The following is a 16911-nucleotide window of genomic DNA, read 5'->3' as shown; positions in this document are numbered from 1 at the left end:
AAAAAAAAAAAACAATGAATTCTATTAATTTTTGGCTTTTTTAAAAAAAGTTAAGAGCATCTCTGTAAGCTGGAATTTACAGATGAAAACATGATTTTCTGTATTTGATCAAGTTGAACATAAATATATTTTAAAATTAATCATATGCTTAAACAGATATAGACCAAAGGTATCCCATGCACAGATACTCAGTTGCAATGGAAATGTTTGATGGATGTTTTCTGATGGTGACAGGAAAATGCCACAGTGGGAAAAAAGGTTGACCTAAAGAAAGCACAAAACCGACTTTGAAAACATTAATTCATGAAGACAATCCAACAACAGTGGTGTTTGCCTCTTGCAGAAGATTATTAAATCCATTTTCAACATCTGTAAGGAAGAGGTACAAGTCGATGCATAATTGAAGACTTAAAAATTAAATCTAAAACATGGGTACCGAAATTAAAAACCTTGAACTGTGTTTCATAGTTTTAATACTTCAATTTATATACAAAGATTGGAATTTAATAAGGAAGATTCATGATTACAGCCTTCTGGGCAAGATTCAGACAGTGTTTGACAGAGAATCCTGATAGATGGGTTGGAATGAGCCCTCACCTCAGATACACCAAAATACTCAAGGCTGAATAAAAGCAATCAAAATGTAACAATATTGTTGTGAACTAGATAGGCTGTTTCTTGGCATACCCTGAGGCAGAAAGCTTCACCGAGTTTGTTGGAAGCATATAGGTCTTGGGTATGCTTTATTGTTTTGGCAAGATACAGGGAAAATGTGCATTTGGCTTTGGGGGAGGGGAGTTGTGTTTATGATTAGAAATTCCCTAGGCGTTTAATGAGAAAATCCTTTAGAAAACAGTAAATGTCCAATTTATATTTTACTATCAAATGTTCTATAGGTAAAAGGCATAAGATGGGGTCTTGGGAAAATTGTTTTTAATTCCCAGGGCTTCTTCACAGGCCAAAAGGAGTATTCATGTGCTTGAAGTTCAGCATATGCTTATGTCTTTGGCTGAACTAAAGTCTTTATCAAGATTGCAGTGTAGTTCTTCAGGTATATCCAACATTTTTCATATTGCAACATATTATAAATTAAATACTGTATATTTTACCTAATACAAGGTAAAATGAAATCCACTAAAATTACTTTTATTTTTCTAGCTATTGTAATTGGTTGCTGCCTAGCTTAGTGTGATTAAAGTACAGGAGCTGAATGCAGAGATACCACCACAAGCAGCCAACTTGGCAAATTTCTCCCTTGATGCCTAAGAGCCCTGGCATTAAAGCCCTCTTAGAGCACAGGCCAGAGAGGCTGACCAAAGATAACTCAGTGCTGATTGCATCCAAGTGCTTTGCAGTGGCTGCAGAAATAATGCGGTGAGTTTTATGTCCACCTTAATCAGGCTAAAAGCTTTAGGAAACCCTATCACAGAGCACTGGATTTGTCCAAAATGATGAGGAGAAGTCAGAAAAAGCAACAGGAGAGATTTAAGCAAGAGATATGTATATGCATCAATCTGTTGCAAAACAAAACCTCTCTTGGTAAAATAGCCGCTTGCAAATGGCTCTCTAGAGCTGCCTGAGACACAGACAGCTGGGGTTGATGTAGATCAGGTGTAGGACGTACAGAAATGTTTTGATTTGGGCTTACCTGCTTTCTCCTCTGTCTTGTGCCCATGCTCTCTCCTGGCACAGGTAAAACATTATAAAAAAATGAAAACCACAGTCTCTTTGTTTTCCTGACTTTTTTCTTCCCCTTTCTAAGCTAGAATTTTAAATGTCAGCCTTTCAAAATGTGGCATTTTCAGAGAAGTGTTATAGCCTGGATCTTACTGAATGGAAAATGTTTTTTCCAGTTCAAAGAGTTTTAAAACAAAACAGGAAAGGCCAAGACAAATGAAAAAGACTGGGGGAACAGAAGCTGAAGTTCTTCTCCAATTAGTTTTTCAGATGTCCCTGTCAGCATCTTTTCTCCCTAGGGAATTTGGAAGAAAATTTGAAATCTAAATCCTGCATGTGTTAGAAATGGCTCCATTCCGTGGCAGCACCCATAGATGCTATGGCTTTCATGGCAATAGAGAAAATGAAGATGAGATAAAACACTCTTTAGAGCATGAAGTTTGATACTTGCAGAAACAGGGCTGGTCTAACATTCTATCACCCTGTTCTTGTTCCTCTGCTACCTTAAATATTCAGGGGAATGTACCTTGTCCTGAAATACATCTCTGCTGCATGAACTCAAATATACTCAGAGATGATAAAGCCAGCAGGGTCACTACAGTGGTGTGGTTTTAACCATGCAGACTGCTTTGTCCCAGCAGTATGGCTTTATTGAATAATTGTTTTACTTGAAGATACCATCTCTTTTTAGTAAAACAAACAACAACAACAAGAAAGAGTAAAGCCCTAGCGATGGGTTTAACAGAACTGGAAGAACATCTAAGGATATTTCAGAGAACTCTGTCTTTGGTCCCAGTCCAGCACCATGCTTGAGAGAATATATTTCCCCTTTGACCAGAGGTTCAGAGCAGAGGAGCTCATGTATGCTCACCTCTGTTTTTGGAGGCATATCCCATCTCATACCTGTTGTTGGCTCTGTCGAACAGGGCATCAACTCAAGATACCCCAGAACACTGCATCTTACCTGAAATTTGCAGAGCCTCTTTCAAATAACTCACCTCACCAAGGGGCTTAACTTTAGAAACTTATTTAAGATCAACCCAGGGGCAACCTGGAGCTGGCTTAACACATGAGGCCCCCATGTTCTTTTTTTGATTGTTTGTTTTTCTGCCAGCATATTCAATTTGGCCTTCTCCCTGGTGACTCAGCATCTCAGGGTTCTTCTGCCCTTACTGGTGCTCTCAGTGAGCTGCTGTCTTTACCTTCAAGACTCTGTAGAGAAATAGCGTAGCATATCTGTAGGAAGCCCCAGGCATGTAACTCTGTCATGGGATGTCTCTCCCTCCACACATTCAGCCTGCGATCCTCCAAAGCAGAGCAATACTTTTATTTCTGTCTCATCATTTTGGAAGCAACTGAGCTTCCAGCAGGGTGCCAGGGTAGTGTAATGACTACCGCTTTAACCTCTACAGAGCGTCTGGGACAATTTCTCTCTCTTGTTATCCCCAGGTATAGCTCTGCTCCCCCTACTTTCCAATCAGCCAGGCCTCCACCATTTCTGACTTCACAACAAGTGATAAAAAGACTGAGGAAACATGCTGAATGGAAGCGTTCTGTCACAGTTCCCTCACACACACACACACACACACATTTCCCTTTCCAATGTGGAAACCTGCCCGATGCCAACCATTTACATGGGTACCTTTCATTCCAGCTGGGCATCCAGAGGACTGTCTTGGTGGAGTGGAGGGGGGGAAGGAAACCAAACCAAAGTAAATTAAATGTCCTTTCAGCCAGTTTTATGAACTGCCCTCAGCTATTAATTTAGCAGCGTTCTTCCAGACAGTGGCAGCTGCTCCAGCATCGGCCTGTGGAAGAAACTGCTCCATGGCAACAGGCAGCAAGCGTGAGCTTACCCACGTAAGCATCATGCAGAGCCACTGAGGGGCACTTTCAAAAGGAGCAAGAATGCTTAAAATTGTGACAAGATACCACATCTCACCTGAAAGGGAGAGGATCTGTAGCAGCCACAGTTGCTATACAGGTCAGTGCAGGCTGTGCAGTGATTTGGCTGTCAGAAGCTGCCCTCACCATGGGCATATCACTGCCTTGTGATATAGGAAAGGCTTGCAGGTGTTTGTAGTGTGTGACACATGGATTATTTGGAATTATTTTTATTGTTATTATTATTTTAAAACAGTTGTGACTCACTTCTCAGTGGGTTAAACTGGCTTGCAAACCAAAAATCAAAAAATTGCTTTTTGCCTGTAAAACAGAATAATGAAATGCAACCTCTTTGGGGTTTAAAATGCTTTTTAGGGCTGGGTGATTCTGATGTTGAGTTTGATGGAACTGCATGGGCCAGGCTGGAATTCAGTTTCAAGAGCAGAAGATTAAAACCAGTTCTAGGATTGCTTCATATTAAAGTGTCTGGCATGAGCAATACAAATCCCTGATATCCTTGGCTTTTCTTTTAGCATTTTTCCCCCCAGCTGTGAATTTTATTTATTTATTTATTGTGATTTATTGCAACAGTTCTGAAGCCTGCTAGACTGGCAGTCCAGGAGACTGATGTCATGAAGTGGCAGTCTGAGTTACACTACAAACCCTCTCTGCTAGGATAATCTCTAGGCAGAAGGATAAGAGTTTAATCAGCCCTGTTAATTCATTAGCACTTCTCTTCTGAGGCAGGGACAAAGTGACCCATTTAGTATTAGTAGTGTTGGTAGCTATTCTGAAGCAAACATAAATCCAGGTCATTTTAATCAAGCCACTGCACAAGTCATAAGTTTCTGTAAGCCGTTGTTATCATGTGAGGCTGAAGTGGTTCTTTTAACTTCGATATACTTTGATATAGTTAACCCTTCCCTGAGGACTTCTCAAAGTTCCTTCTTGCTTTGTTTTATCTATCTACTTTTTATGATTTTAAATGCAAAACGCACAATGTGGGTTGTTCCAAAGATTCCTGAGGCAACCTCAGTCGCTACCCATGTCCTCAGTGCTTGTTGAGATGAGAACGGCTCCCCACCACAACACACAACTTCACAATAAGGAAACCCAGAGGAAGGAGCCAGTATGTTTTCCAGAAGATCCCCTAGCTCTTCTGACAGCTAAGAAGGCAGAGCTACAGAACACACTTTTGATAATACTTCCTTCATGGTGCAGTCAAGTCAACCTCAAGAACTGTCACTTTCTCTCCACTTTCTAATGAACAGGTAGATGAAGTTGCCACCTTTCCTCTGGTAGCATCAGACTGTGGACTGATGTGCCCGGAGATCTCTTCCAGAAGAAAACAAAACAAAACAAAACAAAAAAAAAAAATCAGAGTCTATTTTGACCCTTTCTCTTTTCTGTCGCCACAGGGAGACCTTCAGAGATCCCTCATTCAGGTGGATTTTGGAGATGGCATCGCTGTTTCATATGCTAATCTCAGCTCAACAGAAGATGGGATCAAGCACATTTACCAAAACGTGGGCATATTCCGAGTGACCGTGCTGGTGGAAAACAGCCTGGGATCTGACAATGCTGTCCTCTACCTGCATGTAACGTGTATGTATGTTCATAATGATTATTAGCTTTTGTGATTCTTCAAAAAAAATATCATTTTCTCTTAGAGATGATGTTTGAGGCTTTGCAGCTGAGAGGGGACTGATGGGAGATGACGAGTGTTTATCTGACCTTCAGCAGAGGACTCCAGAATGAGAAGAGACACAGGGAAGAATGACATTTGCTTTTTGAACCATATTTTACCTTCAATTTTGGGTGGTCTAATCTGAGACACCTCAGAGGAGTGTCCGGCCCTTTCTGAAATGCCTTGTCAGTAGCATGTTTACAGTTCCACAAAAATAAAGACATTCAGGATCTTTAATCACTTTTAAAAGCCTTAACTTATACCTTGTGCATGTGTTTTGCCCCCTAATGAAATGCAGCTGCATTTGGGATGCAAACCAGTGCATTTCAGTCTTTCTGTTGTCATAGGAACCAAAATCTTGGTGTTAAAGTGTATAACAAGAAGAAATATTATCTTCACATTGCTGTTTAGCTGTTCTTTTCAACCTTTTTATACTTCACCAGTCTCTGATTTACCACTGAAATGTATCTCAGTCCTTGCAGAAAACCATCAGTGTGTTCTTTAATCTTTATTCTGCCACACGTTTATGAAACCAAAAGGTTGAATTGTTACTGGAATTTTGTAATATCCCTAATGGACTTGGGGGGGAGACACGGATAATAATAATAATTTGCTTTATATGGTGTTTTTTTCCTTTTTTTTTTTTTGGTTAATAATTTTTATTTTAGACTGTGTATTTTTGTGGCAGATTTACTGGAAAAAAAGAAAAATCCAAAACTTAGTTATTTTTATATAAGTTGTGCTTACAAAATATCACTTAGCCTCCACTAAAGTAACTCTACATACTCTCTAGATAATTTAGCACATTCCATGTACTTTAACTCCAGTTTTGCTGTTACTTCATATAGCACGAAAGCAGCTGCCTCTTCAGGGGAAGAGGGCAGCTCTTTAATGGTGCACAGTCATATCAGCAGATGGGAGTAGTGGGAGTGGTAGATGTGGGAGACAGCAGCTTTATGAGTGAGCATTGAGCACTAGGGGAGTGGGAACAAATATCTCCTTTAAAAAGACCTTAGGTTCATGACCAAGGTGTACCATTTATGATTCCCTAACCTGATATTGTCCTGTGGCAAACTTTTATGTCACATAATCCTTCAGCAGTGCCATGTGTTTGCAAAACTCATAATTATATCTTGCAAAAAAAGAACTGTATTGATAAATCAGATTATTATCAAGCTTTTTTTTTAATTATTATTATCATTTTTATTTATTTATTTATTTTTATTTGGGGACTTAGCCCATACCACTTCTGTGTTAATGTTCTGGTGAGTCAAGGTAAGTTCTCAGCTTTTAGACAGCTACCGTTTTGTTTTGTTTCTTTTTTGTTTTAAAGTATCATCCCGTATAGAGTAGAAAAGGACCTCTGCTCAGTATAGATATTTATATGCTTTTGCATAATTTATTTGGCAACTGAGCAAGCACAGATTTGCTTTGTACAGATTTGGTGTGGTAGACAGTGCCCATGTTTGCAGTAGAGAGAGGTTCTGGAGTCATATTCCATTTTGCCTTCCTGCTTGTGCTTGGAAACTTAGCAGGCTGCAGAAATCCTCCTCCCTCTGCTGCCAGTTGTGAAAATCAGCTCAACAGAAGCCATGGTCTTGTCTTTTCTTGTCTTTTCTTTTTCTTTTCTTTTTCTTTTCTTTTTCTTTTCTTTTTCTTTTCTTTTTCTTTTCTTTTTCTTTTCTTTTTCTTTTCTTTTTCTTTTCTTTTTCTTTTCTTTTTCTTTCTTTTTCTTTTCTTTTTCTTTTCTTTTTCTTTTCTTTTTCTTTTCTCTCCTCTCCTCTCCTCTCCTCTCCTCTCCTCTCCTCTCCTCTCCTCTCCTCTCCTCTCCTCTCCTCTCCTCTCCTCTCCTCTCCTCTCCTCTCCTCTCCTCTCCTCTCCTCTCCTCTCCTCTCCTCTCCTCTCCTCTCCTCTCCTCTCCTCTCCTCTCCCCTCCCCTCCCCTCCCCTCCCCTCCCCTCCCCTCCCCTCCCCTCCCCTCCCCTCCCCTCCCCTCCCCTCCCCTCCCCTCCCCTCCCCTCCCCTCCCCTCCCCTCCCCTCCCCTCCCCTCCCCTCCCCTCCCCTCCCCTCCCCTCCCCTCCCCTCCCCTCCCCTCCCCTCCCCTCCCCTCCCCTCCCCTCTCCTTTTCCTTTTCCTTTTCCTTTTCCTTTTCCTTTTCCTTTTCCTTTTCCTTTTCCTTTTCCTTTTCCTTTTCCTTTTCCTTTTCCTTTTCCTTTTCCTTTTCCTTTTCCTTTTCCTTTTCCTTTTCCTTTTCCTTTTCTTTTCACTCTGTAAAAGGTCATTGGAATCAAATGGAGAAGTGTTTTGGTAGTTGATATTTCACAGAAGGTTCTGACAGCCTTCTGTGATCAGGGTTTGTAATTATTTGCTGTTTGACAAGAGATGATTCCACAGGGACCATTGCACATGCTTAGCCTATCTGCACACTAATGAGGCCACATGAAGCAACAACTGCTTTCTCATGCAACAACAAAATGGAAGAAGAAGGCAGGGGCCCAGCCCTCACCCTTGCTCATATTGGCTTTCTGGGTTAAAACAGTTTTAATCAATTTTCTCAAGCCATTGAAGGCTTAAGAACTGCTTTAGTTTTTTTAGCCATACAACAAATAAACAATATCCACATGTGTTCATGTAACTTAGCAGCTGATAAAATGTAAATTTCTGTGTTGTGATGAAGCCAACACAGGACTTAAGTACTGCATGATCATTGCAGCAGGGCCTGCAGCAGACACCTGACTCCCTGGAGAAGCCACATCCCCGAAGTATGTCTCTCACCTCTCTCTGTGTGAAGATTTAGGGACCTCAGAACAGGCTGCAAACTGAGCGTAGTCCATTCTGACTAACAACAGATTGGCTGAGGCCAGAGATATACAGTAAATCCAGTCCCTTCCAGAGTCTGATGCCTGTATCCACAAAAGCATCTAAATACTATTGAAACGCTTGCATTGCCACTTGGCTCTCTAGTAAGTAAGGGGTCCAGTCTGCTTTATTTTGCTTGCGGTGTATAAGCATGGCTTTGGCCTCTTGGGAGTTTTGTAAAAATGCATGTCCTGACAATAAGACACACACTGTACTGCTCAGATCCATAGAAAAGCAATGTGCAGCCTGAGCACCCGGAGAGTTTTAGAAAGGGGCAGTAACTGGGTGACCCCTTGTTACAGGGTTGATACATGAATGTGCAGACTTGGGCCTTCCAACACCCTTCCCTGCCTGTGATCAGCCTGTAAAAAGCCTTGCTGAGGGTGAAGCTGCAGGCACTGAACCACAGTGTTTGTGATCTCCAAGATCAGAGTAAAGCCTCTACCCAGTGCCCTCCTCACCCTGCTGCAGCCCTGGGGCCGGTGCACAGGAGCAGTACCTTTGCTACAGTTGGCCCAGGGATCCACAAATGCAGATTATTGTGAGGAAGGAGCATTTTGGGGTGCATGGACAGTAAATTGTATATAAAGTGCTTCTCCAGCCAACAGGCTGTCTCTGAAACAACAGGTTAAAAATTCCCCCGAGACATTAATTCTGCATTTGTCTGAATACTTCAGAATAACAGCACTTTTCCAAGGGAGCCTTTTGAGAAGCTTCTTCCTTACCATTCTCTGGGATTCGTACACAGTTTTTCCTGGGGCAGATGAAGGGCTGTAGTCACCATGGCCCTGCATGAAGTTCAGAAATGCATTTTCATCAAATTTACCTGGGAGGAAGCAATCTCCTAGCAGCTAAGGGCCTATATAGAGTGAGCTATCCCCATCTGCTGGCCAGATAATAGTTCAGCATTTCAGCCGCTTTGACCCATCAGCTGTTTGCACAGAAATAAATGCAAAGCCAGAATTGACTTGAGACATTTTTTCATATTCTTTCCTAGTTGGCAGATGGTGCAGGTCTGAGAAGGTGCTGGGTGTTCTCCGCAGGGCTGGGTCATTTAAGCCATGTTCAGAGCAGCTGTGTAGTTACATTTGAGTGGTTTAAATTTTACATGGGCTCCATTGTTACTGCTGTTACTGCATCAGGTGTTTGGAAATGCATTCCTTTAGAAGTCCGTGCTGACACTGGGCATTTGGCAAATATCCCAAAGGATACCAGAGCTGCAAAATATTCAGTCTGGGAAGCTGGTGGTTTTTAGTTCTTAGTGTCTTGCTGTGAGAGCGGGCATGGCCAGGTCACAGAAATGTCCCGGAGCAGGGGAATTCGTTTAAAATCATACGGATGAAATTCTGACTTCTCAAGAATTTGTAAGAAGAGTGTTGACTGCTGACTATCAAAGGAAAAATGAGCCACAGTTTGGTCTATAGCAGGCTTTACTTATTCTGATCATGGCTGACTCTTAATTGGGCTGCATCAAGTTAACCAGCAGCTGTGTCTATGTCCCAGAGAAATCTGCATTTTTAGTAATGAGTCAGGAAGAGTGGTCCTTGTTGATATTGGCCTTAGTTATACAGTCTGATTTGGGAGAATTTTTCCATGTCTCTCTGCTTATGTGTGATTTATAGTGTAATAGAGTGTTTGCTCCAAAATGTATAGTGTTTCTCCACATTGAAAAGCAAGGTCTAAGTGGTGATATATTCACAGGATATTTTCTGAAAAATCCTTTCCTGGAATATAAAAGATCCTTTAGCAGGGTATCTCAATTCCATATGAACAATGCAATTGATCCTCCGACGCTGTGGTTTCTGCTTGTCAGCACTGGAAAGCTCACAGATGCAGGATGTGGCCTTAATTTGTTTTAGAAACACATGTCCCCGTATCACCTGGGGATTCTTTCTTTTTTTTTCTCTGTCATTCCTTGGACAATTGTCTTGTTCTCTAAGTGAACAGTCAGAACACATTTAAAAAAAAAAAAATATCTATAGGACAAGATATAACAACAAAGGCCCATCTGTCTCCAGAAGATGGGAATTGTGTAACTCTGGGCATAATGTCACTTGTCAAATGAATTATGTTCTGTTTATACTAAAGAAATAAAAGTGTTTGTTGAGGAAAATGAGGGAGTATAGGGTAACATTAAAATGAAGGCACTCAACGAATAGATATATTCAGACAAAATTTCATCTGGTATAAATAGATACAATATTGCTGAAGTTTTCCAAACCATAGCAATTTGCATCCTCAGAGATGCTCCGTGTCCACTGAAGCTATTTGTCCTGCACATTCTTAAGTCTTCCTGGTGAAGGGCAGAGTCACATAATAGGGGTCTGCCCCTATTGTTTAAGTGGTAAGTATGCGATATTCATGCAGTAAAGAGCCCAGGTTTTTCAGCTCCAGGTACAGGGATGGTTCTTGTTTTATGTGGAACAGATTTAAGCTTGCCTCTCTACAAATGGTACCAAGCCAAGACATTAGATGCCATGCCCCACGGTAATTTAGACATCGCCTCTTCCTCTAACCAATGGGTGTCGCCTCAGGTCTCCCCTCTTACCAAGTCAACATTTCACACAGGGGGAGGACTCACCTCTTGTTTCTGTCTCTGCAGGTCCCTTGGAACATGTTCACTTATCTCTTCCATTTGTCACCACAAAGAACAAGGAGGTCAATGCCACAGCAGTACTGTGGCCAAGTCAAGTGGGAACACTAACTTATGTCTGGTGGTTTGGAAACAACACGGAGGTTTGTATTCCCTATGGACTGAGGTCAAAACAATTTGGGAGGAACTCTCTGACTGAGAAGGAAGGAAAAGAGGGGTCTGGAAATGCTTCTAAATAGTCAAACACAAAATAAAATTGTAAACCAGAGACAGAGACTAATTATTGGTTCTTTGATGTACCAATGTTGAAACTGTTGGAACTGTTTTGTAATTATTGCTGTGACTTAGCTATAGGGTTTATTGGCATTTCATGCAAATTGCAAATAGGTTTGTCTGCATTTTCACCCAAGGTGGGTGTAGAGAACCAAAGTCCCAAAGACTTCTAGTATGTACTTTCCCACTCGCATTTCTTCAACAGCAACAATAAAAGCTGAAAACTCTATGCACCACATTCTGCTTCTCTGTGCTTGCAGAGTTTTAGTAAATCTGCACAGGCATTATAACAGTTATTGTACGTACCTTTGAGGCTGAAGTACCCAGAGACCCTAATTAACCTCTAAGGGGAAAGATTCTCATGGATTTTGTAGAGTCAAGAGGGACCTTGAACCACACATGGTTATATTCTGTATAATGCAGGTCAGAGGATTGCATCAGTACTTCCTGCTTTATTTAACTATTTCTGATTAAAGCAAAATCTGACTTTTTTGGTTGTTTTGCATTAATGACATCCCTCAGATGATGGAGGATTCATTGCTTTTCTTTCTTACCCTCTCCCTCAACTATTTCCCCATAGCTAATTATCCTGAGAGTTAAACATATGCCCTGTGTTTGTAGTCTGAATTTATCTAGTTTCAGTTTCAAGCTGTTGGATCGTTACGTCTTTGTGTCTAGATTAAAGAACTCTCTGTAGTATCAGATATCATCTCCCCCTAGAGGTACTTACAGGCTGTGATTGTCACCTTTTAACCTTCCCTCTGATCTACTAAGCTCATAAGTTATCAGAGTTGGTCTAACTCTGTTCTCATTTAAGTGAGAGTTTTACTTCAGACTACAATGGGAACACAGTTTGACTTAATACTGTGTGCTTTGAAGATCTCATCCAGAGTTCATTAATAAGTGAAAATAGAAGTTAGGGCAAAGGCTGCAGAAAGGGGGCACGGCTCATTGATAAACTAATCTGCACTGTAGAGCAAGGTGAGGAGATCTCTGTCCTCTCTAAAACCCATCAATTTCCAAAAAAAATGTCTCCATGTCTAAGAAGTCAAGAGAGCAACTGAGAAATCTTGATTTGCCTCCTGATTTTGTCACAACCTCCTTAAAGTGATCTTAACCAGGTCATTCACAGCTAGACCTGGGGGAGGAGTGTGATACCAGAGCAGTGAGTCTCATGGGCCCTCATATGGACCTCTCTACAGCAAAAGACACTTTAACAGGGGATCCAGAACAGCCATCCTGCTAAGTGGGAAGTTTCCTGGAGACAGATGCTAGGGAATATTGGGATCTTAAAACCTAACTCCTTTAGAAATTTTACATACCCTACTCTGAGCTCTGGGAAGACAACATCATCTGGATCCCTGAGCCTACTCCAGAAAATTGGCTTCCATGTCACAGGACCCTTTCTATGTCTAAGTTTCCAAGCTAAGTTTCCAAAATTATCCCAGTAAGCTAGAGAGCCAAACTATTTGATTTTCCTTCACAGCCATATTAATTTATTTTCTCTTTTTCTGGTGTATTTGCAGCCACTGATCACTTTGGAAGGGAGCATCACATTCACATTTTCTGTGGAAGGGATGAACACCATCACTGTTCAGGTCTCAGCAGGAAACATCATTCTTCAGGACACAAAGACCATTGCTGTGTATGGTGAGCCCTTCCAATTTCATTTCACATAAGATTCTCCATAATCAAGAGCTAGAGACCCAGGTTACCTGGCAGCAACATAAGGTTGTTATTCCAGGATCCTTTGAGTGAGATTGTAAACTCAGTTCCAGTGGTATCAACTCAGCATAAGATCTCTGAAGGCCACTGACTGACATTAGTTCAGACTGAGATGATCACAGAATGTTAATCTCTTTCCCAGAGCCCACTGTGTCTGTCATCCAACACAATTATCTAGACTTTAGGTCATTTTGCAAGCTGGTGTTCCCCCATCTTGGCCAGTACAGGCCTCTTTACTCATGCAGAAGCTTCTTGGCTCAAAAAATAAGTCAATGCAGTGTGGTATAGTTCTGGACTGAAATCTATACTGATTTGATGTACTCAGGCCTCAGAAGCAGATAGGATTCACAAATGCCGTATGGTGTAGATGTAATCTAAGAACCACTGAGAATCCCAGTTTAAATAGTTAAAATGATCATTTCGAACATCTCTGTTAAAGAAAATCAAAGATTAAGAAGTATTTTTTCCAAGTCTAGACCTCTCTCCACCTTTGTCCCTGTCCAGTTAAGATTTCAAATGTTTGGAGCATGTCTGTGAGAGTATAATCACAGCTTCCTTCTCAGGGTTTGCCTGCTTCAGAGGTCAAGATTAAAATATCGTTTATATTCCCAACACAGCTCCCTTTCTAGTGCTATTCATCCATTAAAGTAAGGACCTATTACCTTTTTCAGTTCTGTGACACTCGAGCAGTGAATCTCTCAGATTCTCCAAATCTCTCAGTGAATCTCTCAGATTCACTGCTAGATTCTCTGACAGTGTGTGCATCACCTGCAGATTGATTAAGAAAAGAAAAGGACAAACCGCAGCAAGTTTCACTAGGTTCTGCCGTTCATTTGGCACTAGGAGATATTCACAGTCTTTACTTATAGACACCATGTCATTCTATCTGCAGAGCAATTTCAGTCCCTGCGGTTGTCATTCTCCCCAAACCTGGATGACTACAATCCAGATATCCCGGAGTGGAGGAGGGACATTAGTAGAGTAGTCAAGAGAGCCCTGGTGGAGGTAAGTAACGTGCATCATCTTCCTTATGGTGGCTCTAATTTCTGCTTTCTGCCTGTATTAGGGCTGGATACAGTGTTATTTCAAGGTATGTCTTTGTCCTTACCAACTATAAAAGGAGGCTACGCCAGTGTTTTGAGTCCAGATTCCTAAATTTTAGGTGAAATTACTGCATCCTATGACAAGCTGGTGCTAAGAGTCAGTCTTCAGTTGATTTTTTATTTTTTTTAATTACAGCACATTATATGGAATATTCATGGGAAAATGGCATATAGAAAACGAATGGCTTATATCTGCCTATAGCTGTACAAATGTCTTTACTGTTGCATTGCAATTCTTACTTCTTTTACTACTGTTCTTAGACAGCAGTGGGTGTACTATTCTAATGAAGTTGCAAATATGCTGTAGGAAACTTAGGAGACCAAAATCAAAACAAATTTCACTACAGAGAAGAGCACCTCAGGAAGTGCTTTATGTCCTTCATATAGCATGAGGCTCGTGGGGCAGGATAGGATGCTATTTTTCCCAGCAACACTGTGGGGCAGCTCTGAAGTTCCTTCTCTAACTCTTGAACAGAGCGTCATAAAACTAGTGTTTGGCTGAAGATGTGGATTTCAAACTGAGGCTGAGATACATTAAAAGAAACAATTGGGGCTTCTCAGCTCAGCAGAAAAATAGTGGAAGGAACTGTCTGAAACAGGTTTGTGTTCACCTGATTAGCGTGCAGTGTCTTTTTAGTCATTTTGCATAAACGATGCCACAAATGAACACATAAGCTTGTTAATAGAATCTACAAACTTTTTGTTCTTTTAAAATTTGAGAAGTACTATTTACAAAAAAAAAAAAAAAAGAAGCTGAAAACCTGTCTGGATCCTTACGGAGCTTTTTGTTTTTTCTTCTTTTTTTTCTTCAATTTCCTCAAAAGACAGGTGGAAAGGAGAAAAGAAAAAAAAAATAACAGTTTTCTGAAGCTTGTTCTTCTGACTTATTTATGTCTGTATCAAGTATTCAAGGCTCCATTTATCTTCCAGATGAATTTTCAGAATATAAACAACTCAATAAAAGAAAATAAAGCCATGAAAAAAGGATTATAAAACCACAGTACCAAGGCTATGTTCCAAAAGCAGAGCAGTGAAAACAGTCTTTTTTTTGTTTGAGTTTATAAAAAAATAATAATTGATAGCTAATTATCCCCTTTTATGTAGCTAAATGATTCACCTTAAACAAGCCTTTTGTGAGAAATTCTTATAAAAATTGAAGTTAAAACCAATAGATTTGATGGCAATTAAATACACTGTATAAAAATAAGTTGAATAACTAAATAATTTAACAGAAAATTATAGCTGTGCTATAGAATTTTTATGAACTTTTATTAAAGTATTACATTCTTATTACAGAGTCCTACAGACATGGATAAAAATTCTGCATAAGAAATTGTAGTTCTCTATTAAAATCTGATCTTCTCTGTAAGTAGGGATAATTTCAGATTATCGCAAAATATCCTCTTTTGTATTACAATTATAATTATTTCCTCACATCATTGATTTTTAGTCCTGTCTCCAACTTTTGATGAAGAAGACAGGAACAAACTGAGCAGTCCAGATTAAAAAAAAATAATAAATCATTCCCAGCCTCAGAAAATGAAGAGTTTACATTAACTGGTAATACTATGTCTTTTTCTTGACATCTTAGAATAATCTTTTAGGCAAGCAGAAATAATACAGCAGTCTACAGAGTACTTGAGTACTACAGAGAATATACAAAACCTTTGTATCGTTATAATTATTCTTCTAAGTTCCCGTTAAAACAAACAAACAAAAAAACAGCAACAGAAGGCTGTACTTTTCCATGTCATACAGTGGAAGGAGTGGAAGGGAAGGGTTCCTTTTTTCGTAACTCCGCATGGTATTCACTGAGTTGTGAGCAGTAAGATGTGGAATAGTCACAGAATTAGCTCAAATGATGGAGATCTGTAATCACAATTTTGCTGAAATCCCATCCTCCGTCCATCATTTCCTGGAAAGAATAGATGCTCCAAGTCTTGGGTTGTGAAGTACTAGGGAGAAGAATTCATGAGTCTTAAATATGATTAATGTCTGAGATTGTTTCATGTCCTGACTGCAGGAAATTCTCTGTGTTTGTGTCCAGCTGCTGTGGTCTGCCCTTATGTAAGGGCACTCTATTTTTTTAAATTTTATTTTATTTTCCTGGGAAGGGACCTACCAACATCAGCACTTGGAAACCAAAGATTTAAATCTTTGATTTAAAAGAGGTACCTTTATCTAACCTTGAGATTTAAATTACATGCTGGATAATCCACAACACAAAAAGGAAATTGCGGAAGATTCAGGAAACTATGTTTCTCCTCCTTTTGCCCCATAAAAATTCCTGAAGGTCAATTAGCTCATTTACTGGAGAACACTACAATCTAATTGTCTAATGCCACAATAACAGCAGCTGAAACTGTACACAGAGGTGGCCCTGGTAGTGATGACTATGGGGTATTTCTTTTCTGAATTTTGGCTAATTTTATATTGAAGAGAGATTTGGGTATAAAATGGTTGTTTAAGATTTTCAGTCAACAAGACAAAAAACTAAAAATTTGCAGATTAATACAATCTTTAACAGCTAAAAAAAAAAAAAAAAAAAGAAGTGTTCCTCATTAAGTTGTGGAACTGACCCAGGATATGAGCTACAAGAATTTGTTTGGCTTTTGGGATTCAAATCTGATTCATCTTCTTCTCTCTCCCTGAGTCTCCACAAGGCTTTTAAGCTCTGTTTTGACTAATCACACCTCTAGAGTGCAATTCAGCCCACATACCTTGCCCTTTAACATACTGCTTCTTACCATTGACTAAATACAGAACCTCAGGGACCAACTTAGAATAGAGATACAACTTTAAAATAGCTAAATTTAGATACAAATATCATACCATATGTGACCGTTATTTAGCAGCTCCTTTCAGCATGTCTGATTATCACTGTTGCCCTAGGACTCTGTATATTTTACTGGAGTACACGGTAAAAAAACTTAGACTGGGAAATTATTATTCCCTGACTTTTGCCTGTGCTGGATTTTAACAAGATTTTCCTTGTAGTACAAGATGTTCCTTATGTCATTTGTGTAAGTATTGTGATGCCTTCACAAAGAAGTTGTGAGCACTCGATGCCATCCCTGCTGTTTATCTGTCCATTAATTGTCTATGTGTCA

At 40.0% G+C, this 16911-nt stretch overlaps 1 protein-coding gene across 7 annotated transcripts in view; it reads left to right on the top strand.

Moving 5' to 3' along the window:
* Positions 1–16911, top strand: part of LOC310902604 (VPS10 domain-containing receptor SorCS1-like) — a 292328-nt gene that overhangs the window by 254680 nt on the left and 20737 nt on the right. For all 7 annotated transcript variants that reach the window (XM_083844425.1, XM_083844426.1, XM_083844427.1 and 4 more), the window contains 4 exons: positions 4980–5166; positions 10710–10843; positions 12500–12623; positions 13591–13703. In XM_083844425.1, coding sequence (XP_083700551.1) covers positions 4980–5166; positions 10710–10843; positions 12500–12623; positions 13591–13703 — 558 coding nt within the window. The remainder of the gene's footprint in view (positions 1–4979; positions 5167–10709; positions 10844–12499; positions 12624–13590; positions 13704–16911) is intronic.

This window comes from Anser anser (assembly GCF_964211835.1).
Source record: "Anser anser genome assembly, chromosome: 7".
Lineage (NCBI taxonomy): Eukaryota > Metazoa > Chordata > Aves > Anseriformes > Anatidae > Anser > Anser anser.
This window is presented reverse-complemented; position numbering and strand designations above follow the sequence as displayed.